At 43.2% G+C, this 25,298-nt stretch overlaps 1 protein-coding gene across 1 annotated transcript in view; it reads left to right on the top strand.

The window, feature by feature from the left end:
• Positions 1 to 18,281, top strand: part of itga9 (integrin, alpha 9) — a 49,087-nt gene extending 30,806 nt beyond the window's left edge. The window contains exons 16-28 of the mRNA XM_041947609.1: positions 2,310 to 2,462; positions 3,498 to 3,574; positions 3,999 to 4,146; positions 8,034 to 8,120; positions 8,330 to 8,409; positions 8,590 to 8,673; positions 9,134 to 9,242; positions 9,357 to 9,464; positions 10,784 to 10,909; positions 11,106 to 11,225; positions 11,311 to 11,406; positions 14,097 to 14,216; positions 15,952 to 18,281. Coding sequence (XP_041803543.1) covers positions 2,310 to 2,462; positions 3,498 to 3,574; positions 3,999 to 4,146; positions 8,034 to 8,120; positions 8,330 to 8,409; positions 8,590 to 8,673; positions 9,134 to 9,242; positions 9,357 to 9,464; positions 10,784 to 10,909; positions 11,106 to 11,225; positions 11,311 to 11,406; positions 14,097 to 14,216; positions 15,952 to 16,050 — 1,407 coding nt within the window. The 3' untranslated portion in view covers positions 16,051 to 18,281. The remainder of the gene's footprint in view (positions 1 to 2,309; positions 2,463 to 3,497; positions 3,575 to 3,998; positions 4,147 to 8,033; positions 8,121 to 8,329; positions 8,410 to 8,589; positions 8,674 to 9,133; positions 9,243 to 9,356; positions 9,465 to 10,783; positions 10,910 to 11,105; positions 11,226 to 11,310; positions 11,407 to 14,096; positions 14,217 to 15,951) is intronic.
• Positions 18,282 to 25,298: the final 7,017 nt, after the last annotated feature.

The following is a 25,298-nucleotide window of genomic DNA, read 5'->3' as shown; positions in this document are numbered from 1 at the left end:
TCACAAGCTTTCTCTTGTGAACCTCACCAGCCTTTAAGGAACAGTTGTTGGGTTCCTTTCCATGAAATCACAGGTACCAGGCAGTTAACACTAGCCGTTGTCCTTCTCAGCTGGTGCTCAGGAACTCCTCTGTTCCATAAATACAGGAATTAAAAGCAGGCTCAGGAGGGAGTAGGTGACTGAGCCAGGGGCGTGGACTCGGGTGGGGCAATTGGCAGCATCGATCAAGGGATAATAAACGCTGAGGCCAAGTGTCACCGAATGGCCTCCGGTACTTCTAATATGAGCTTGCTGTGAGTTTTGGGAGCTTTCCAGTTAGTTAGCCATCTGCAGTCCTGTGTTTCAGGAAAGTGATCCTGTGTGTGTCAAAAAAGATGTGGAAATCCCTCCACAGCACCCTAGTGTAATGGAAAGATTATGCCTATTTACTTGTGCAAAAAGGCACTCTTTAAGCATGAGATTGTGCAAAAACACTGCGTTTCATTTCAAGTCATCTCGTCTCTCTTATTTTCTCCTGTGGCTTGTTAAAATGCGAGATAAGCGGTGGGAGTTTGGGGCTGGAGACCCGAGCAGTCGACTCCCAGGGGATCAGTTCACTCAGAGGCCAAGCGGTCAGGGGCCATTTAAGGCGTTCTGCTTTAATGGTTACTGAGGCTGAGGGCTTCGCCAGTGCCTCACATAGTATACCTCCGCTTGTCCAGCATTCACTACAACATTGTGTCGCGCTACCTCCCAGCTGAGCCGACATGCTGCTAGAACAACACCGTCTCTTTAAGTCTGCAAGTGATGGATGTGAAGTCAACCTCTAGCCTCTGGGTTACTCAGCCTTATTACTGAGCAGCTCTGATGTGGTAATGGGCAATCAGTGTTGTCAGTTTCAATAGGAGATGAAACATTTTTGATTAATCAGTTGGTTGATTGATATAACTCTTCTCTGCTACTATTTTGATAATTGGATAATTGTTTAAGGCTGGATATGGCAATGCTGTCTGTTCATCTATTGCAAATGTTAGTTGATACATGTGCCGTTTTTTGCGTGACTGTGAATCTAATATCTTTGGGTTTTGGACTGTTGGTCGGGCGAAACAAGCAATGTGAAGATTTGTAGAAATGAATAGATGAATCAATTGATTAAAAAAATAATAGGCAAATGAATTTAGGGTGGAAATAAATGTGATTTACAGCCCTATTTTTAAACCGAATGACAGAAAATCCCTCAAAACTGATAGTATCAGCAAGGCCGTGTCTTTATCTGCGTGTGCAGCACCATTTCCCAGATGAGCCCCTTCTGTTTTTGTCTGTTCACGTCCTGCACTAACACTCGCCCCTTCCTGCTATAACTCTCTCACTGTTGATGAGTTGGGTGGCTCCTCCACTGGTGATGCCTCATGTGTTCAAAGCCCAGACTGGCTCTGCGCCGGCCCGAGGAAAGAGGATGGGTGGGTGGACACTGGAAAATGCGGCGATAATGGACAAAAGAGAGAAAGTGCGAAAGAACGAGTGGCCTAAGTGACCGCCGGAAAACACAGGGAAGCCCTTTGTGTTTACCTTGTGGGTTTGGCTCCATGTTGGTAGACAGCAGTTGAGCAAAGGGACACAGGTTGCCTATGGAGCTGGTGTGTGTTTTGCTGTGGCTGGTAGACACTAAGGCCTGAGAAGAAAGACAGAAGAGATGAAAAAGACACATCAGTATCTGCTTTTCCCATGTACGTCTTTCAGCCCTGTCATCTAATGAAGATTTGGGATTTGATCACATTTAGCCCTCTGTTTTCATTCTGTCTGCATTGTTTCCAAACCCGATGCCAAATCAAACACTTCTTCTGTGGTCTTAGATGGAGCCGCCAGAAACGCAAAGATATCTCTCAGAGGCAGCGCCAGCAGGTTAAAAAAAAACTATCCATGTGTTTGCTTTGCTTAGAACTTAATGGTGGCCCTGATTTTATTACTTTCAGCAAAATGACAAATAATAAACAGTAATTGATGAGAGAGTTGTGTCACGCATCCATTTAAACCAGACTGGATTGGCTTGGTTTTTCGCTATGCTTACATCTGCGTTCAACCCTGTGGATCTCTGGCGCAGTGATTACACTGATAACATCATATCCAGACTGTATGATCTTTCCGATAATCTGCTGTGCAATCAGTCTTTTTGCAAGTCGTCAATTGGAGAAAGATGTTGAATTACCATAATCACCCAACCCGCTACATGACAGTTATTTCTTCGAGGTCAGAGGGAGTTTTAACATCTGACTTGTGCATATGGAGGGAGATATTCTCTGCAGTAGCCTTGTGGTTTGCGCTCTCTGCAGAAAGACGTGAAGGACGTGTTCACGGCCATCACGTTCGAGGTGGCTTACGGCCTCGGGAAGCATTTGGTGACAGGACACCAGGAGCGAGACCTGCCCGCGCTCACCCCAGTGCTACGATGGAGGAAAGGAAACAAGATCGCAGTGAGGAATGAGGTAAAACACTCTGACACACACTTGCATATGTAAGTAGAAATCCTCTTAAGTTAAGGTGTCAAAGGTTTCAGGGAGTCTCGGAGGGTGATCCAAAGTGCATTCTTCTTTATCTGCTAATTTTAGTAATTATATGGTGAATCATTGTCAGTAGTTGGATTAAAGATGCATGATTGCGTTGGACTTTTATTTTCCTGGATCATGATATATAATGGATGATTAAAGCGCTTATCACTCAAAATTATTTTGATAATTTACTGTTCTGTGTAAGAAAATGAGCATCATTGAGGATTTTTCACACGTTCATTTAAATTTACCGTCACAAGATACTGAATATTCTCAAGTTGAAGCTGCTTTCAATCTCATTTTTTATTTCTACTCATAAATGATTCAGATACACTATCATCCTGCACTTTGGTGTAGAAATGCTTCAGGTGTGCTGGAACAGATGGGGGCAGGAGGCCACGCTAATATAACATTGTCGGCTAATTCAGATTCTCCTCAAATGATCATGCAGAACAAAGTCAGGTCTTCCCTCGGACCGCAGGAGGAATGAAGGAAGCAGCTCAAATTGAGGCTATAATGATTTGGTGTTGGTTACCATCTTATTATTGTCTGTGTTAGCTTTTCTTGAGTGGAATCCAAAAAGACTGATTCATTTATTTTCTTTGCAACCACCTCTAACCTGCCCCACATGTGTTTCCCCACCGTCTGCACTTCTTGAAAAACAGAGGGATTTGCGCCTTTCAGCACCTACAGGATCCATTTATCCAAAGCTCATCAACGTTACATCGAACCTCACCGCTTGACTTAAGTTTCCTTTCATAATTTAGCCTGAAACCAGAGGCCATCCTCTGACTGACTGAAAGAGAGATCAGATAGAGTAAAGATTGTGGCCTTTCTGGATAAAGAAATATCCACCGGTTAGCTCCAACACCAACACAATACTGCCCCCTAGTCCGAGCACAGAGTTGGTGTCTGCAGTGCACTGACAGCATGAGGTCATATGAACTGTGTACTTTACTGTTTCCTCTTCAGACTTGGTTTGAGAAGAACTGCCTGTCGGACGACTGTGCTGCAGACCTGAGGCTCCATGGGAAACTGCTGCTCTCAGGGTAAAAAAACCAAACTTCACAGTTTAGATTCAGTCTGTCTTTGCCTTTTCGTCAGCACTGAGGAAGCAAGCTGAAGTCATAGGCCATGTGGGTGTGGGTAGTGGAACCATGACGTATGCTTGGAGGATATCCATATGTTTTTCCATACAAAGGGAGTTCCCTCTCCTTTTGTTGTGTATCTTTTGCTCTCTGTGCATTTACTGACAGTATATGCCTGTCTTGGTAAGCAGTAGTCATCTTCTACATTCTTTGTTTTACCCCAAGAACAAGCAAATACTCTATTTTAAGGCCACTCCTCTTCTGTTTACTTCCAGTCAAGATTTCAAAATAAAGCAAAACTTAGATTCCTTGTTGATAGAAATCTTTGCTGGCTGCTCATTTATTTATTCTCTGAAATGCATTGTTGCCTTCATGTTTCCATCAGGCTGCATAGCAAACCACATTTGGCTCTTGGAGGAGTGAAGAATGTGTCTTTGAACCTGACCATCTCCAACGCTGGGGACGACGCTTATGACACCAACATCTACTTCAACTTCTCCAGAGAGGTTTTCTACATCAACTTCTGGCAGAAGGTCTGTCCCTCTTGTCAGTCTGAAGTATCTACTGTTTATTTACTCGAGTGCACATGTTTATTTCTGAAACTTATTTGATTGTTTAGTTGAAAAGATGTGGGTAAAGCACAAGTGAATCATTGAAACAATACAGAGGGCCAAATTACACATACATACTGTACGTGGCACATATATAACATTCCATTAGTTTTCCACTGCATTTTCTAAAAGACAGTTTATTTTAAAAGACTGATTAAATGTCCGGAGCGCAGTCTAAACAGTGGAGCATACAGAAAGACAGGCCTGTGAGAGGACAGATCAACTTAAAGCTTTGCCTGAGATGTGTAGGCAGCCATGCAGATGAAAGGATGAAGAGCAGGAGAGCAGCAGCAACAGCTGTCTCGTCTCATAGGTCAGCTCCTCTGGCTTCTCTGACTCTTTCAAGGCAGACACACCATGTCAACAACGCATGAGCTGTGTGCACGAGAACAAATCAGAACACACATTCTTCATATTCCCAGAAGCTTGACTTATGAACCGTTCAAATCGCATTACTCATGTCCAAAAACTCCCTCACACCCGATGAAATAGGGCCATATTTATTTGGGTAAATACAGGTATGTAAAGTGAGCTTTGTAACTGACCTTCATGCAGATATTGGTCAGGCCTCGCACTCTCTGACCTCCAACAGAAAACGATTTCTGTGCTCTGTCACTGTTAAAGAAATATCTGCCCACTGCCATCCCACATTAAACCTGAGAGACGCTCCTCGACACCAGGCTGCATGTGGATGGGTTTCACAGCGGCCGCCTCTGCCTCCACTCGCGTCTGTTTGCTCGCTTGTTGCAAAGAGGTCCAGCAGGTCGGCTCACAGCTGAGTCAAGACGCCACATCAGACGGAGTGCTCTGATACGACCCTCTCGTGGTTCAGCTTTTCGCTTGCTGGAGGGGACAGCATCCATCATGAAGGCTTTTCCCTTCGTAATGGACCTCATGTTTATCCTCCAGCTGGGTTTTGCACCCCTGTGATGGATAAGGATCATCTCCGTAAAGCGCACAACCTGTGACATGATTTAACCCCCCCCCCCCAACAAAGCTGAAATTGAATTTAAATAGAATACATGCTGCAGGCAGATATTAGGAAAACAGTGTGTCAGTTTGAGTTTCATAGCTAATCTAATGAAGTGATTAAGTATCAGCTTACCAGCAGCCACAGAGCCTCTTTTTGTTCAGGAACCTGATAAGTCAGGGTGGCCCGCTGCACAAAGGGAACAGGAAGTGAACAGTATGAAGAGATGACAAAGGGGCCACCGAGCAGATTTACTGCCATATGCTCCTTGAGACATTTCTAATTACTACTAGAGAAGTCCGAGGTGATGGTGTGACCCTTTTTGAAAAGTTAAGGTCGGCTCCCAATCCTCCCCTGAGGCTTTTTTCCAGTGAGCGAAGCCTGAACTTGTACTCCCCTCATATTTAGTGTGAGTGCGGTGTGTTATCTGTCTGTTGTTCTTGCAACACAAGCTGTCAGAGAGCTGTTGAGGTGAGCCTGTTTCGGGAGCGCTGCCTTCACTCCCGTGGGACTCTGCAGCACCGGCTTCTGTGTTTTCCTTTTTTATCACTTGTTTTTTTTTTCTGAAAGGCCAGAGCCGTGGCAGATGTTTTGTGCCATTATGCTTCTGGCAGTGGCTCGTACCTCTACTCCAATACATTTATCTGAGAGCTATAGCTACTACTTATTTTGCAGATTGAGATTTTACACACAAAGCATACCTGCCTCAGAAATATATAAAGAGCTAACAGGTACAATATTATATAAATATTGTAATAAAAAAATAAAATACTGCTTACACGTTAATGCTGCAGTTTCGTTCAGGGTGATATTTGAAGTCAGTACCATCGTATTTATGGGTGTTTGTCCAATCAATGATATATAGATACTGTTTGCTAAATGACCAATTAAATCATCTAAATCATGTTCAGTGTAGTGCACTGTGTTTCAAAACAACTCAACTAATTCTAATGACTGTGGATCAGAATCATTAACTCAGCACAGTGATAATAAGTACTAGAGTAATAGAGTACTTTTATTTTTATACTTTAAGTACATTTTGCTGATAATACGTCTGTTACTGAAGGTACATTTTGAATGCAGGACTTTCAATTGTAGTGGTGTATTGTTCGGGTCTGGTATTACCACTTTTACTTAAGTAAAGGATCTGAATACTTCTTCTACTACACATTTCTGGTGATTTATCAGTTGGAACAAATGAGCATCGCAGTAAAAAGTCCAGAAATTGGAAATTCAACTGAGACATAGATGAAGTTTGGAATTTCAGTGAGCCTTCAAATCTAAGAAAATGCTAATCCCTGATTTTCTTGGCTGTGAAGTGCAGCTTTGCACACGCCATGAAAGCTCAAAGGTAGATCTCAATCTTCACACATGTGTCAAAGTACAAAGCAGGAAATGGCACTCGCTTGGAAAAGGCAGAGTGAAGTAAAGCCAAATGTACAAATAACCAAGTGATCGGAGACATAAAGAGACATGCGGAACATGTAGAAAATGGGCCTCCCGTGTGCTGTCATCCACACTGACATACTACTGCAGTAGATGCTTCATCTGGCTCTGAGGTAGGGTAAACAGTCGTGGTGATATTTAATGGGCCTGCCATTTGTGAAAATCCCAGCGTGTATTTGTTCCTGACAGAGAAAGACAAGAGAAAGTAAGCAAGAGACAGAAAGTGAAGAAGTGCTGAACAAACAGACTTTTGTCGCTCTTCTCCCCATGGAGGCACAACTCGCCATATGTCTGAGTGCTCTGGTCTCTCTCAAGGGCTGCCAGGTGGATGATGGGTAAACAGGCTGACTTCCCCAATCCTGCCCAGCCCCGTGGGACAGGCAGTGTTTGCACAGCAGCTCAGAGGAATACAGGAAATAGAGGAAATTCCATCATTGACAGCCCCCCCCCCCCCCCCCCCCCCCACTCACAGGGCTCACTGTAGTCTCAATGCAAAGGGCAGCACTGCTTATTTAAGCTGACTTAATGAAGATGGAGGGCACAGCCACACCCTGGACTTGCACTGGGAATCTGCTGAATAAGGGGAATGGGAGTGTGGATGATACTGTGTACCTTGAAATATGTCAGCAGAGACAACCTTCACACCTCGCTCCTTCATCACTTTTGGAAACATGTTATAAACATGGACCGTTTTGTATGGCTTACATCAAGCCCCCAGCTGAATGTTCCAGGACCTCTAGTCTGTCTCTTTTCCTTTTTTTTAATCGTTGAAGTATCTCTGCCCTCTTTCATGCTCCCAGCGCACGGGCTCAGCCGACAGCCTCGCAGTGAACCCTCGCTCAAAGAATTCTTACTCCTCGTCAGGTCAAGGCCAGAGTGTTTACACAGCGCAGCCGGTGAAGCTCCATATTGTTTAGACAAGCTTCCAAACACACAGCCTGGAGGTTGTCCAATTACCCACCCGCCAAGATGTGTGTGTGCCATCGCCGCTTTGTACATTCTTCGTTTAATCTAATTTAAAACTTCAGTAAGATATGAGAACCTATTCCTTTCCACGCAGAAGTCTGTTTCTAACAAAACACTTTGATCTTACTGTAAATGTTGGCACGTGTGTGTGTGTGTGTGTTTAAAGCTGCAGTAGAGGCAATACAGTCGCTCTTTATCATGCATATGTAATAGATTACATTAAATGTGATATTTGCATTCACTTTACCATGAAAAAGCATCTCTAATGCTTTTTGCTAACTTATCAGAACTGATTGTTCCCTCTCACAGTCTGCGTCTTGTCTACTGCGTCTTCCTCTCTCTGTCTCCATCAGTGTCACCCACTCTGTCTCCAGTCTGGCTGTCTTTATCGCCTCCTCTTACTCTCTGTCTATCTGTCTTTTTGCAGGAAGAGAAGGGCATTTCCTGTGGACTTGTTGATTTGGACTTCCTCAAATGCAGCGTGGGATTTCCCTTCATGAGAGCACAGACTAAGGTAGCTCAAACCAAGACAGAACTAATTGCACAATGTCAGAACTGTGTGCATTGTAGTGCATGCCAGTTTTAGAGGTGTTGTAATCTCAGGAAAGCACAATGCGTTTGTGTGCGGAAGCCTCCTGCTGACTGTGTTTTTGCATGGAAAAAAAACATCAGTCATACTGTATTGCATGCAAAACAGTCACTGACACTTTTTTTTCTCTCCAGTATCATTTTGCAGTTATTTTTGACACAAGTCAGCTCTCTGGGGAAAATGACACATTGCAGTTCTTAGTTCAAGCAAAAAGGTAAATATTGAGAGTCTCACATTTTAGTGCATACTGAATAATAGTCGTTTTTTTTATTCCTGTGAGTACAAATACTGATTTATCCACATGAATTTGCCCAACTTTATGGCCTATAGAGTAAACACATTTTCATGATTTACAAAACAACTGAATAACTTTATTTCTCCTTATCTGTTGTAGCGCCAATCCGGAACACAAACTCTCTGACAACAGTTTAGATCTGTCCATCCCTCTGGTTCACGAGACTGACACAACTATAACTGGGTAAGAGCAAGACAAACGTGAACACCCACAACATTGTAGTTACTGTTATCCACACACATAGCTGTCTAGATTTTCTGTGCCTCAAACAGAGACTTGATCTGGCTGCTCATCTGTTGGCTGTCGGGAGGAGAGGGAATGCTTTTGTCAGTATGGAGCCTGTCAACTTGAAAAGCTTTATCTCTGAACGCTTTATCACAGCTCTGCTTCACAGAGAGATGTAAAACAGCCCAAATCCGCCAGAACTCTGACATCTGATAAGGCTGCTGTGTGTCTTTAATGTGAAGGGAGGCTTCAGAGCAAAGCTGGACACATCTGACTCTTGTCTCAACTACTGAAAAAAACTGCTGTCCGGCTAATGACATGACCGAAGAAAGAGATTTTTATGAAGCTCTTTTTGACATTATTTCTGTGTGCATTTAAATAAATGAATGGATCATCTTCTCCGTCACTGTGGTTGCAGTGTGGTGACTCCGAGCTCCTTCGTGTATGGAAACTCCATTGATGCCTCGCGTTTTGTCCAGTTGGAAGACATGGAGTGCAGCTTTCAGCCTCTCAATCTCACTTTCCAGGTACTGCTCGCTCAGAGCATTTCGGATTTTCAGTATTTTTGCATGTTTCTCTATATATTCACTTCTATTTTTCTTGTCTCCATCTTTCCCTGTCTCTGTCTGATGTGGTTCCAGGCCATAAACAAGGGGCCCAGCAGGCTTCCTGGCTCCACTGTGAACATCAGGATACCCAACCGACTGGCTGGCAGCGGAGCTGACATGTTCCACATCATTGAAACACAGGTGGATGCCAACAGCAGTCTATCTACATTATTTACCTAGCCCAGATCATTATTTATTAGTTTATTCACCTGCAGGCAGCCACATTTTTAGCTCATTTATCTAGCCTGCGCCTGTCGGTTGTGCTTCCCTTCATGTCACAGTTGCTTGTGTGCACCTCAGAGGATACCTTTATGGACAGAAAGCTGCTAATCCAGGGTTTTTTTGTCATGGCATTGGCAATTTGCTTTGCGTGAGGCACCACTGGGCCAGTGAAAATCTGAGCAAAAGTGTTGACGCTGCTACTGAAGCTAGCCAACCATTTTGTTTCACAACATTTTGCATTTAGATAAAGAAACACAATACTCCCACTGGGTTTAAATGTTTACTTAACCTTTGCATTGCTCCTTTCATATAGGTAGATTGTGGGGGGGCTCAAGCTGTTAATTGTATTTACTGTGAATGGGCAGACGGGGAGGATTGTATCCCACCCTCCTTGAGCCCATCTGGAATCACTTTCAGGGGATCAGACAGCTTGCATGAAACAGGAATGGGACACCTGCAGAGCTGGCTACTGCCCAGTACCATCCAAGCCTGGACCCACACATCATAAACTCTGTTAACGCTGCGTCTGGCCTGTGGCACATCGGACAGTTGCACACTTATATTTTATCGCCAGATATTCTTACATTTTATACAGACCTCCATTCTTTCACACGTGACATACGAGTTCCCGATTGTTGCTCCATATGTTCTAGTTTTTCTGCACAAAATTCCCTCAGCCTTCATTATTTACTGTGGAAATCCTCTTCTTGTGAGGGATCTGACTAAGTTAAAGTTAGTGCAGCCTATGAATCTTCACACCAGCAGTGGTGGCAGTAACACAGGACATGAGAAAGCGGGGCGATAAAAAGCTCAGACATGCTGGGTGGCAACAGAGCAGACAATGAGGAAGGCCAGAGGATATTTCCACCTCCAGAGCTTCAGGTTGGGCCGAGGAGGGGGGAAAGGGGAAGTGCTCCCTCTGGGGTGGGCAGTAAACCAGACACCTCTAAATCACTCCTTATGGGAAATCTATCCGGGAGGGGTACCAGCGTCTTATAGAGAGGAACTTCCTGTGAGCCCTGGAGACTCATAACAATAGTGGGACTGGGCCAGTTTAGGTGACACAAGTGCTTGTGTCTACATTTTCGCTGTCAAACCCAAATCCAAACTTATCTTTGCAACATCAACATGGCAAAATTCCTGCTCTGTGTTATTTTTATGTCTTCATTTATATTCACTGGATGCGATTTTACCTAAAGTCTTCGTCAAAACATTTCTCCACCACCGTCCTGTTTCAGGTGGCCGACGGCCGAGGGAACTGCACGCCTCACAGGAACCCGACACCGTGCACCATCCCCCAGGACAGAGAGAGCATCTTCTACTCCATATTTGCCTTCTTCACCAAATCGGGACGCAAAGTCTTGGTAAATATGCAGGCCGCAAGTTGCACTTTGACCTTTGAGAGCTCGCTGACTGTCACCCCCTGGGAGGATTCTTGTTTTGTTTTTTTAGTCGGTGCAACATCTGTTTATCACGCCTCTCTCTCCCACACACTTTCTCCTTCCTCCTTTCTCCTGCCCCTTCCTCACACTCCGCTTCTTCTTCTCTCTTCTTTAAAAGGACTGTGACCGGCCTGGAAGAGCGTGTATGACAATCTCCTGCAGTCTGGGTCCACAATTGAAAGAAGAGGCTTTGAGCATAGATATAAAACTTCTACTCAATACTGAAATTCTTAAGAGGGTGAGAAACAAACAAGCTTCATAGATTTAGTCCAGGTATATGTGATTCCAATGGTAACAATAACCCACCCTCTCTCAACCCACAGGATAGTTCCTCTGTGATCCAGTTTGTGACAAGAGGCAGCGTGCAAGTAACTGACAGGGCAGTGGAGGTACCAAAGGGCCTGCCGGAGGACATTTCTGTGAGTACATCATGAGCTGTGAAAACACCAGCCACCTACACTCTTTCCAATACTTTCACAATTATCACCTCTTTTTTTATCAGATCTCTTTTTAGCAGCTTAGCCTCTTTCGGCTGATTGTTTGGTTTCTACGACCCCCAACTGCACACTACTGTGCGTGGTCAGTACCAAATGGCCAACAGTTAGAAAGTTAGCGACTAGCCGGTGCAGAAAGTGGAGCATTTAGCTGTGGAAGACTCAGATACAAATAGTGTTTTTAGTGATTTAGATGAACTAACCCTTTGAAGCTTGAGTGGATGCTAATTGAGGCTTGGATCCATGTGTTCGGGTTAAAGGACAGGGGAGCTCTGCTGGTAAAAATCTATCAATGAGCATTCGTATTTTTATCTTTAGATCCACAGTCCATCATGACAATCATGACGACCTGGGAACAGCTGGGGACTGTGGGTATACTGTATGGTGGCACTTCTTCTGGGGGTCCTCAGCTGCGCTCAAGGACAAACCCTCCCCCCACTGTTGTTTGCTGAGTGATTGAATGGCCCACCAGATCAGATGTGATGATTATATTGAGCACCCGGCATGCTCGCAGTGGGATCTCTCAAGTGATTAGGGTGCTGACCGGACTGCAGCCCTGCTGACCCTAAGCTTCAGACGTGCTCGGAAAGTTCACGCCAGCCATGAATACGTTCATACCGTGCCGCTCTTTCAGCACTCAGTGAGCGTGCTCATTCCAGCCACAATTGCTCCCCTAGGTTTTAGTGAACACAGTTACCTTTTCCCTCCGGATGACTGCTGGCTAGAGTACACACTGCAGAGTATAATTTGTGGTCCCTGGTTGCATTGCTCACAGCAAGCCCAGCTCACTTTTTATCCCCCATGGCATGTAAACAAACTGACATAAATCTATAACATTCTGCTGTAAGTACGCAAGTTACAAACTTAGCATCACAGAGCTCAGTTTGATGGACTTCACATTCAATCACACATTCCCAGAATGAACTAATTGCACAAGTTAAACTGGGAAAGTCAGTGTCAGAGAGCATCGACCAGTAGAGCTTTCAACTTTCTGTGCACGCAAGCGCCTTGGCATGCATAACAACAACTATATTCCAGAGCTCAGAGTACAGGGGAGGTGTTAATGTGGGAAACTATTCAACAGAGATTAATCTTCACTTGTCCACTTGGTTGTGTCTTGGCTCACAGTTGGTGTCTCATGCCACATTTGTGTTCAAAGCGAATGCAGCACTGCACATTGAAGCAGTGAAGTTCCACTGTCAGTCCCGAAATTGTCCCACCATTGTTTGCAGCAACAAATTATGCAGGACTGTCTGACATTTGGGAGTAACACATTTATTTATACAGTTATTTGCCTTTGTTTAAGATGATGAGTAAATAAACCCAACTATTACATGATCCTTGAATGTGTAGTTTTCCATTTTAAGGCCCGAATGCTGACATTAAAGCAGGCTAAACTGTCGTGCAGAGTAATGCAATATTTAATTCAAGTCAAACCACTTTTAATTCAGTGCAAATCAATTAGAGCAGTCAAAGTAATTTTGTTGGAAATGCCTCATGTACAGACGTATCAAATCGCTTCAAAAGAGCTGTTCCACAGTAGAACAGCTCACATATAAAATGAGTGCTAATTATTAGATAATGAAATAAAAATCAAAGATTTAAAATTGTGTTTACTTAATTACAATAAATACAGCATTCGTCAAACGATACTACTTCCCTCCATTGCAGTTACGCGTTACAGTGTGCATTGTGTTAAGTAGACTGAGTTTGCTGTCAGTGACGGATTAACCAGCAGGTCAGCGTTCACTCATGTCATGGGAAACGGCCTAAATAGCTCATATTTATTGTGGAACCAGGCTGTTTTTTAGGAGTTGCCAAGCCTCCCGGACACACAAGATAAGTCAGAATTAGCCTCATTCCGGCCTACAAGGAATCAGTTTACAGTCATGAGGCTCGGAATTGAAAAAGGGAGTGGGTGATATATTATTTTGAATTGCGCTGACCTAATAAGATAAATACTTGTTGGCATTAATCAACATGGAAAGAGTGGTGTATTACGAAACAGCGATGGTCAAGCTCAATTACTAGTTCTATGGTGTTATTCATACCAGTGATAAAAGCGTAACAGCCACCGTCTTGTTGGAAGCAGTGATGGAGACTAAGGGTCTGCAGCCATGCTAGCAGCTCTGTCAGGCTGTGACACAGCGGTGCTCAGAGCTAAAGCTAACATCAGCATGCTAACATACAATGACAATGCTAGTATGCTGATGTTTAGTGGATGCAATGTTTGGCATGTCATATCATCAGTTTTACAGATACTTAAACCAAAGCACTGGACAAAGTCAACTAAGTCAGTAGGATTCATCCTCTGGATGCCATGAATGTGCATTTTAGGCTGGACCAATCCATTTGTGTCATGTTTTATGCTATATTTAGTTTTACATGTAGCTCCTCTTGAATCATATCAAGGGTTTGAGCAGCAGCTAGAGCAGCCTCAAATAAGATGGGTCTTGTTGCACTACATTGCATCATTAGCAGCACATGACTTAATGAGTACCCTTGTGTGTCCCTGCCCATGTGTGTGATGTATTTTAGCGTGACTCACTGACTCACTGGAGTGTTGTGCTTGGTGTTTGTGTGTGTGTGTGTGTGTGTGTGTGTGTGTGTTTCAGCTGGTGTTCGAGGCTCTCCACAGTCAGGAGCCGAGGGGTTACGTAGTCGGCTGGATCATTGCCATCAGTCTGCTGGTGGGAATCCTCATCTTTTTGCTGTTAGCTGTGCTACTCTGGAAGGTAAACGCACTGATTTGTTTTCAGAAGAGAGCATTAGTCACGAAACTGAGTTTATCTCGTAATATTTTGCTGAAGCCACAACAGTAAATAAGAGGGAGTTGTCACAAACTTGTGTGTCACAGCCTGAAGCCCTGTGTCTAACTCTGGTTAGACGCCGGGACAGTATCCAGTTGTACAGAGACAGCTGGAGGTAGGGGAAGAGGTGGGGGTGAGAGCTTGCTTTGGGCCTTAAACAACCATGAAAAGGGCAAATCACAGACTGGACAATAATTCACACCATTCCACTCACATGAAAGAAGAATCTAAAAGGGAAATGGCAATTACACTGATGTCCAGAGGCCCTGTGAGCACAAAACTCCTTTTCTGTTTCACTGCTTCTTTCTCCACCGGGAATACCACAACTAAACTCTGGAATGTTGGTCCTGGGATCCATTCCCCCCCGATCCCCAGGTCCGTGGATCCTGCCAAAATAAACCCCACTTACAAGAGCAGCACATGTCCTGTATTGCTCTTTTCAGGAAATGCCTGAGGAGAGTTCAGGTCTGTATCAATAAACTTTAGTAGTCAAACGCAGATAAATGAATGGAGGCGTAGGGAGAGCGGCATCGTGGCTTTGTTTAGATACGCACCAAGAATCCACTGCTCTCCCCAACCCTCTCATATTCCCGTTGTGTTCACTTGGTAAATGCATGTTATAGGTTAGTTAAATGTAAATTAGCATACAATATTAGATTCCTAAAAAACAACACTTTTGTACAGAGGAAATGCTTGATTTGCTTCCATCCATGCTGTTGGGTATACCTATTAGCCTCAAATTGTGTATGTTTCACATTACTGAGGCCCATTTTTCAAAGCATACCATGCCATGATGTTCTAAATTGATTTCTTATCGGCCAGACATCCATTGTTTTTCATTTGTTTCACTTGCGGGAGAAATCTCAATTTACAGGCCTTTGTACCTTAAAGATATATAATCCATAACGGTGACCTCAAGGTCACATTACATTTACAAGCTATGTGAAATGAATCTAGAACACGTAAGAAAATATTGAAGTTGTGTAAATACTTTTTTTTACATTCAAAATGTTGCTGGTATGCAGTAGAATCTCGTAGGTCTGTGTCAGAGTGCCACTGAATGCACCATCAAGTAGGTTTTTAGAACATCCCTTCTAGCTACATGACATCACAGTCTAAAAATGTATGTATTTCAGTTTCTTGGACAAGAAGATGCTCCATCCAGCTGAGAAATAGTTCTGCACATAATACAACGTAACACCACAATGTGTTTTAATCTGTGAAGCCGCTGCTCGCCATGGCTTCCATATTTACTGTCCAAGCATGAGAGTGTTATCTATCTTCTCATCTAACTCTCTGCACAAAAACAAATGAGTGTATTTCAGTTTCAAAGTTCCTTTAAAGGGTGACATATTTGACAGTGCTTATATGATATATCTGTGATAAACTGATATCAGACAGTGTTGGGTCTCTAGGTCACAGCTATCCCTATCTAAAGTAAGTTTTATCTGAAAAAATGACCACCTCAAGAGAGTAAAATCTACCCTAAATTACTCTGGAATATGTTCTGCAGTTTTGCAATTGTATGTAAAATTGTATTTTTTTGTAGTTAACAAGCTCAAACATGCAAAACCACAGGTGTTTCAGTCCTGGAGTCAGGTCTGCCCACAGATCCACCTTACTAACCACTCAAATTTTTGTTCCTCTCCCTCTTTGACAGATGGGATTCTTCCGTCGGCGCTACAGAGAGATCATCGAGGCTGAAAAGAACAGGAAGGACAGTGATGAAAGCTGGGACTGGATGGAAAAGAACCACTGAGACTTGCAGTGGGGCTGGGGGGGTCCCAGAGGAGCCAATGAGATTAGGAATTGGGTCGGGTAGGATCCAATAGCACGGGGTCTCACAGCCTAGCCGCCCAAGTGGCACCAGGCCCTTCGGTCTTCCATATGTGGAAGAGAAGAATATTCTCCATATTTTTTGGAGACTTGATACTTTTTTGTGGGTGGGGGTCCAGGAAACAGGCTTCTGAGGTGACAGTGTGGCTTGCCAGAGGACACTTGCTGTTGAATTCAGCTAATCTCAAAGGAGGTAACTCCCAGCCAGCTGAGCGGAGCTGTTGATGGAGACCCACATCCGTACAGGGATGTGGCGACGGCATGAATACTGGTGGACAACAAAACCCTCAGGGCTGTGTTACATAGCAAATTTATTTTTATACATACACTTTAAGCCATATTGTGTAAAACTGGGCTTCGACACAAGTTGGGGTTTTGAAGGCCATTATAAACATACTGTATCTAAAGTATGTTTTCCTAAAAGCACTGATGTTTGATAAGAATGAATGCCTTGGCTCCATAGCTTTACTTTTAATACCAAAGATTTGTCCTGTATAGTATATGATTGGAGTCGTTTGTATATTCAGTTCTTCCTGGGAGTGAAAGATTGTATCTTTTCTTTACTATTTCTGGCTTATGGATATCTGTTTTACACATCTGACTGCCCCTCCCTCCCACAGATTATCAACCAGAGCTTCTGTGTTTCAGACCCACACACACAATGATTAAAAGCTATGTCCTCATGTCTGCTGGTGTCTCAGAGGCAGAGGAGGCCCAGTAAAAAGCGCCCTCGGAGGTCATTAGGACCATAAAAGCCACCATTTACATTTCAAGCTTTGCGACTCTCTTTAAGCATTCCATTTGTTATGGCTTTTAACTGAGTTGTTTGCAGGTCTTTTAAGTGATTTTGTCAGATTTGAATTTCAACCTTTACTCTCTGCTGTGCTCTGAATTGACCAATGCCTCAAAAGTGCGATGTGCAGAAGAGCAAATTATCTGAAGCCGGTTTTCCTAGAAACGATTGCTCAGGTATGCAGCTGACTTTTCACATGGACCCCCACAATTTTCCAGGCTCAAATGAAGACATCTTAGCTGATAATGCTGTAAATTCTCACTGAAATATTGTAGGAAATGGTTCACTCTATATCATGACATAAGATCTGATCATGATTTATTTCCAAAACCTTTCCAGGCGTCACCTAAGTAGCCCATATTTAATTTTACTATTTTGTTATTAGGCATTGGGTTTTAGTGTGAAATATGAGACACATTATTCTCCACGGCCAGATGAAAGTAGTCGATGGGAGTCCACCTACAGTCATTTACAGGGGCCCGTGGCATGAGTAATGCCCTAAAAATAGGTGGGAATGTGCTGCACTCAATCACTGCACATAAACGAGCTCTTTGGGGCTTCTGGGAAAAGCTTATTTTAAGTCAACATGGAGGAATGTCAGCGCCCTGAAAATCTGCCGCTTCACAGCTCCTCTGTACCCAAATTTCTACTCTGTGAGTTCTTCTTAAAGCCGGGCTTCATTGTGAAAGAAATTTTGAAGAACACATTGAATTTTATATTAAATGTGCCCAAAGAAGTAAGGATATAGCTATTTTATGCATTTGAAGAGCTCAAAATAACGAGAAAATATGTTTTGACGTCAGTTTAGAAGAATGTATCCGTGATAATTATTTTTAATTATATTTAAAAAGTATGCAGTATGTTAGGCTGAAAACCTGCAGTCTAATGAATTTTGGGTAATTTTGCAGTAGACCAGAGGCAGATCTTAATGTGCAATGCCAAAGAACACAAAACTATATTTTAATGTTTCACATTTTCTCTAAGACTTCAGTGCTAAGACACTTTATGGCTCACTACGATTGCTTGTGCTGTAGGAATCTTTTCTTGATCCGATACACTTTATTTTACCATTTAATTCCACTGGCATGACGGCATATACTGTACACATTCACATCTTCCGTCTGCATCGTTAAAATGATGCACGCAGAGAAACCGACACTTGACATTTTGGTAAATTTTAACTGTGATGGTTACATTGTATTTGTATGTTTGTTGTCACCGTTAATCACGCCGATATTTGGGGTTTTTGTTCTGAGTATACTACTGTCACTGAATATCATTTCCATTATAGTGTGCTGTATGTTTGATGTTTAAAGATGTCTGAGCTGTATATTTATCTGTTGATAAATTGAGTGACATTTTATGGACGCGTATGCTGTTTTTGTCAACTTGAGTCCTGTGTGGTCATTGGTTGGGTTCACTTCTTATTCTGATGGTGTGTGGTGCTCTCTGCTGGCAGCTTCACTCTAAATGTACAGACAAAAACTCAAGAATGTTAAAAAAAAAAAAAAGAATTCTTGGAAAACTTGTTAGGGTGTATTTACAGTTGTGTTGCCTTTAAACATCAAGTTCCCTTTTTAATTCTAAGGGTCTAAATTTTAATTGCATGTATACATTCTGTATGTGCATCCTAGAGCAGGAACAATTAGTCGATCATTAGAAAATGAATCAGTGATCATTATGATCAGTTTGTCTTTTATCAAGAAAAAATACTAAACATTCTCCAGTTCCAGCTCCTCACATATAATTTCACTGTTACATCATTATCAATGGAATATCAGTGGGTTTTGTTGAATGTATTGGACAAAATTAGCACGATGCCATGATGGGCTCTTGAATTAATTACTATTTTAATGTGACAGACTCTCAAACCCAATCAGGTTTTTAAGGATTAGCAGCAAAACTTGTTTGTCGCAGTGCGACACTGATCTGCAGTGCTTTTTACACTAAAGGTGATATTTTTAAACTGATAGTCAATACACCTAAATTACACAACCACCAGTCTAATTAAAAAACACAGTTGTGTTTTGTAAAGAATTTCTTAAAGTCTACTATTGAATTCAAATGTATAATACCGTCGGAATGCTTTATGAAACAAGTTTAGAAAATTGTCCCCCTTTACCTGGAAACACTGCTCACACTTCAAGCAAATGTGGGACGGCCCTCAAAATATGATAAGATAATAGTGATGATGTTATGCATTCTTATATTGAAGTGTGATCACAGGCAGTACTGCTTTATTAAAATACAATGTCTGTAACACTGGCCAAATGGTATTTAGTTTAAGCCCTTATGTTTTGTAAGGTCCTGTTCATTTCTCTGAGCACATGCCAAACAGTCTCTCTCGAAAGTTGAACCATGCCCTCGATGGGGATGTCACTGTTGTGGCAATAATTCTGGATGAAATGTCTTTTTTGGCGAAGCTTTAACATCCAATTTGTTAAACCCACTTGACTAAACTACTATCAATAAGTCAAAATAATAAGTGATAAATTCATTGATAATGAGAAAGTCTAGTTGCATCATATTTTAGTTGCATCATATTCTCCTTGCAGCAGCAGTGCTGCAGCAGATTTGCATACACAACAGACATGTCCAGAAAGAAAGGTTAAACCTGGTGAGGTTGTGTTTGGTCAGGTGGCCCCAGTTGCTATGAAACACTGAAAATCAAGTACAAGCTCCTCTGTAGAGTACAATGAATTATTAATACAGCCACCACACTGAATACAGCAGGAGCGCCGCAACAGATGGAGCTACTCTTTTTTTTTTTTTGACCGCAAAGAATCACTCTGTCAGCTATGTCTTCTTTATTGGATCATGGGTTGATCAGGACTGCTGCGGTGGAGCAGGTGGTTGCACCAATCGCAAGTCATTTATGCCACTTGGTGCTGCTGTGTGACAGCACAGACGAGCCTGAACACTTGAGCCAGCTGGAGGGTGCAGCTCAGGCCGTGGCTGCTGCGACTGAGAACATGGCAGCAGTGGCCTCCAGGTACGTACAGTGTGGAGTTTACTGAGGTAGAGACCAGAGCGTTCATGTACAGGGCTGCAGGCAGGAACAACACGTGAGCTCTCGCACGATTTATATAAGAGACTGAAGTGTAATATATTATCAGATAAACACCAGGCGCTTTACTTCCAGGCACATACGTGAGACAGACGATGAAGTTTTGCACATGGAGATGTCGTCCCTGTTGGAGTCAGTCACCGTGTCTGGACAGCATGTTCTGCTGGCAGCCCAGAAACTCAGCATCCAGCCAAGTTTGACTGAGCACAGAGAGGAACTCATCACCGCTACACAAAGCGTCTTCCTGGGAGTAGTCAAAGTAAAGTATGGTTTTTCTTCTCTGCAAGTTTATTAAATATACATTCAATGTCACAGATGAAATGACTGTGGCTGATTAAAAGCACTGACAGCCGCCAACAGATTCATCTTCCACAGCTGCATCTGATTTTTACTCTCCCAGAGGTTTCCTAAAATGGGAATACTACTTAACACAATAAGAGTCCAAACTGCATGTTGTTTTTGATTTTACACTTAATATATCCAAGATCCTTTGCCTAAACATCCAGTGTTGTTATAAATATCAGGTTAAATCAACCTTCTTTGTGAGAACGATGAATTCAATGTTCGCTACTGACTGATTTCTGTAATGTAATGCCAGCGCACAGACTGTAGGTAATGAAAGGGGGCATCAGCTACAGCTTGTGAATTGGAAAAAGGACACAAAAGTCTACTCTGTTACTGACGCTGTCATAACTGTTTATAACTCTGCACTGGTATAACATCACATGGTGTGTGACAAACTCCTCTTTCTTCTCTTTGGTTATGGGAAATGCTGCCTGGACCTGCCAAAACTATTTCAGCACACTAGAGTATCAGATTTGAATACAGCAATTTGTGTAATTTCAGTTTCAACATTTTCTGGAAACAATAGCTGTTACAGTGAGAACAAAGCAGGCGTAATAGCACTGCTTTCCCATCATTGTCCAAGATATGGGAAGAGATTGCAAAATGGACTTCTGTCTTCACCCATAATTGCTATTGTCATAATATTATGCACTCTTACTGCAAAACAAGTCACTTCATATATGCAGTAACCTACCTGCGCACCACAGTGAAGAACTTTGTCAGTTCATCAGTATTTGATTTATACACGTACAAGCCTAGTTTTCATTTCTACTGTAGATTTTACATGTTGTCATTGCATTTGATCAGTGACATTATTGCATGACTAGGTAATATTTATTTGCATACAGGAATACACTCACCATGTGTGAATATGAGCAAAACTACCATGAGATGGTGGTTTGAGCTAAACGCTGACTAAGCTGGAGAACATGGTGAACCTCATACCATTAGCATGTTGGCACTCAAATGTTTGCTAATTAGGGAATGCCAGTAGTTTTGACAGTATTTTGTCATTAACTAAAGTGCTGGACTAAGTCAAATTTTTACCTGATCTTGGTGCAATCTTTACAGTTCATTGCCATGCATGTCTAAACCAGATTTCATAAAAATCCATACTGTTTTCAAGACATTCCACTAAAAAAAAAAACTCATGGTGGCACAGAGAAAAAGTCAGGATCATCAAAGTCAGTAGGCTTCATCTTCTTGGGACCATGAATGTTTTTACCGCATTTCTGTTGTTAAGCAAAGCCTAAGACACTGTTCAGCATCAGTGTCTAATAATCCCCTTTGTCTCTCTGCTTAGGTTCTGATAGTGGACGACGATGCTACTGTGAGGAGAGTTATAGCTGCTGCAGATCGTGTTTTGGAGTGCCTTTCTGAGCTTGGCTCTTCCTCAGACATCAAGTCCCTGCTCAAATCCTTCCAGGTGTTTTCTCAGGCTCTGCTCCTCCTCAACAGTCTGACAGTTGAGAGAGCAAATTCCTTACAGGATCCCAAACAAACAAAACAGCTTTTTGATTCCTTGGAGACCCTGAGAAGGTGCGTCTCCATGCTGCACACAGCCATGCACACGACCATCAAACACCCTACAAGCGAGCAGGCACAGGCAGCCAAGAGATACATTCTGGACAAAGTGCAGGGCACAGTGGGAGACATTATTATAACCCTGAAAAGTGAACGCCTCAGTGGATCACAGGGTCCTTCTGGGTATTACACAGAGAGGAGGAACAGTCTGTTACAACTACTTACTATTTCCTCCACATCCTCAGTACGAGGCTGTGGCTTTGACAGCGTGGTAAGAGATCTTGTGTTTCACTGTATGGTTGTGGCAAACTCTTCTCGTAGAGAGTTTCAGCAAAGAGTGGTGGGGCATTGTCGTCACATCCTGCAATTCTGGTCAGACATAAAAAGGATTTTAAAGTCCTCAGAGGATCCTGATGATTATGCGCAGGGCCTTGAGAAAAACGGCACTTTGCTGGTGCAGCAAATAGAAATGCTTGACAAAGCTTTGATGACCACTGCTCTGTATCAAGTCTTGGACACATTTCTTACAGCATCTTCAACAGTTGAGGAACTTCTGAGTGTGACAAGACAGGTCCTGGTTGCACATTCTTCCACAAAGATGGATCTGAACTTTATTCAGCCACTAGTTGAGGATTTCATATCTTCCACTGAGGGAGTAATCCAAATGGCAGGTTTTATCTCCGCTCTGGCTGTTGATGCAAAGAGTTTGGAGAATGTGGAGAACTCACGAGCAGGCCTTACAAGACTCAGAGCTCGAATCACACCTCTTTCGCTGGAGCTGGCGGATAATTCAATGCAAACTGTTCAAAAGCTTCATGAGGTGTGTCAAAAATGGGAGGAAGAGACTAGTCAGCTTCAGGATGCTCTCAGCGATGTAATGGATGTCAGAGAGTTCACCAGTATTGCTATTAACGAGATGGTCATTGACCAACATGGATGTGACGCAGCGTACAGAGAGCAAAGCTATAAACTGTTCAGTGAACATGCAACAAACCTGATTTGTCACATGAAGCTGGTGATTCAGTCAGTGAGGAGGCACTTGGACAGGAGTGATAACCCGATCTACAGGAATGGCCTCCTGGTCCTGCTGAAACAGGTTCAGTCATGGCAAACCAACGTGGGCGAGTCAGTCAGAGACATGCTTTTAGGTTCCAGCCTAAACGTGGAGGTATATACTGCTTTTTCAGATAATGTTGCCATGGCTATTCAGCATTTTAAAGTGCTCAGGCAGGGACTGGACGGCCAGCAGCATCCACACCTCCTGAGCCCGCTGCGAGTGGGGGCACGTCAGACTGAAATCTCACAGTCATGGTTACCAGTCAAAGGCACCTGTGAGCTCAGCCTGGATCATATGAGAAGAGGCTCCGATTCTCCTATTTTAGAGGTCACGGAGAGGGATTTGCAATTCGAACACGTGGAGGAGCACTCAGATGAGGAAACCATAGATGCGGAGCTGGCTCATAAATATGACAGCGATGATTTAAAGACCCCAGCTGTCTCCGATGAGCCCAGACTGATCCATGAGCCTCTTGGATTTGACCTTTTGCCCCTCTTGTATGAAGTTGTAGCTGTGACTAAAAGGAAAGATGTGACAGGTCTCAACCAGGCCAGCACCGGCGTTCTTGAGTTGTCAAACTGCTACGCTCAAGCTGCAAAGGAAGCGCTGGCCATTGTTGATGCGGTTGACGGTCAGACGTTAGAAAGTTTCAGGGCAGAGCTGGTGTCACTGACCCCGCTGCTCGTGCAGACGGCTCAAGAGACGGCGATGAGCTCGGCGATGAGCACACAGAGCATCTACAAACACAGCACACAGTTTTCTGACCTAATTAACAACACCAGAAAGGTTTTACTGCCGGTGGCTGGAACCTGGTATCATGCTGTTTACACTGAGCTGCGAGGAAATCTGCCAGCCATGGCAGCTGCCATCAGACTGCAGCTAAATGAAGTGATGACTTTATGTGCTGACACGGTCCAGCTCTTGGCAGCGTCTGATTTAACAAAGTCACAAGGAGATGGTCAAGAAACATTCAGCGTTCTACACAACAAGCTGAACAAAGCCCAGAACAACACGAGGTTCCTGGTGGAGTTCTCTTCCTCATTGGAAGGACAGATGGACCAACTCGAGGGACTTTGTATCCTCTGGGGCCTGTCCATTCAGATTCTGCTAAATTCTATTGATAAGATTTTGGGAACATCAACTGCAATGAACCAGCTGGGCCCTCAGAAACAGCTCTCAGCATTGTTTGAGAGTTCGCTTCGAATCCAAGAGGCAGCGAGGTTAACCAGCCTCAATTGTAAAAGTGCCTACAAATCGAAGCAGTTAAGAGGATACCAGGATGAACTAAAAACCCTGACTGAAGCCTATCTTAAAGCTGCAGAAGAGCTAGAAATAATGCCAAGTGTGATGTACCTTGCAAAGTCAGAATTCTTTCAGCGACATCTTTTGATCAAAATTCGAGTGCTCTCTGGTCATTTAAGCAAAGCTAACAAGGATTATGACACTGCGCTTCAAAGCCTTGTCAGCATTGCTTATTTCACTGCTGAACACTTCAGAGAGAACAGCACAGAAGATGCAGAGCAGAAATTTGAAAACGCAGCACAAACACTTTTTGAAAGTGTAAAACTTGCTACCAGAAGAGTTGAGGACTCCTTAAACTACATCCGTGACCCACGTGCCCGCTCTAATCTGAGGTCTATCAACGACCACCTGTCTTTTCAAATATCAGATATCATCAGTCGGGCGAGGCTCATGGTGGAGACTCACTACATTTGTGACACACTCGGTCTGGATGTGCATGTACAGTGCTGGTCAGCCAAAGCTCACTACGTGGTGGAGGAGCTCAGGAAGCAAGATGGGATTCACCAAGAGGCTAAAGAGCACATCAGGACTGGTCTACAGGGCAGAACACCTGAGGGCATCAAAGAAGGGTTGTCTACAATCCCACCAAAAATCAAAGAAGCAGAATTTCCCTCTGACACAACAACCACATCCAGGCAGAGAGGCAATATAGAAAATGTTGATGCTGCAGAACAGAATATGGACATAGCGGCTGTGGCCAAATATAGGCCTGGAAATATGGAAAAAGTGAGTGTAAGTATCTCATGATTAACAAGATCTCACAGCTCAGTGATTCCTATGATTCACAATAATCATTTCTGTATTTTTTCTCTAAAGGATGGTGTCTGGTCTGGTGCATACAGCGAAGGCTCTTGCCTGACTGACACCTCCCTTTTTTTAAAGCAAGAAAGTGACAGCTGGGATCCCAAGGACAACAGAATTGTCCAGGTGACCAGGAAGATGGCTGACACAATATGTTACATGACTCAGTACTTGAAGAAGAAAGGCCCAATACCGGTAATGACCATCAGGGGGCACTATACAGCTTAATCTTGATATTTGCAAGCACTCTTATTCACAATCACTCCTTGTGTTCCAGAATAA

This window comes from Chelmon rostratus, chromosome 11 (genome assembly GCF_017976325.1).
Source record: "Chelmon rostratus isolate fCheRos1 chromosome 11, fCheRos1.pri, whole genome shotgun sequence".
Classification (NCBI taxonomy): Eukaryota; Metazoa; Chordata; class Actinopteri; order Chaetodontiformes; family Chaetodontidae; genus Chelmon; species Chelmon rostratus.
Note: the sequence above shows the minus strand (reverse complement) of the source record. Positions and strands in the feature narration are given on the sequence as shown.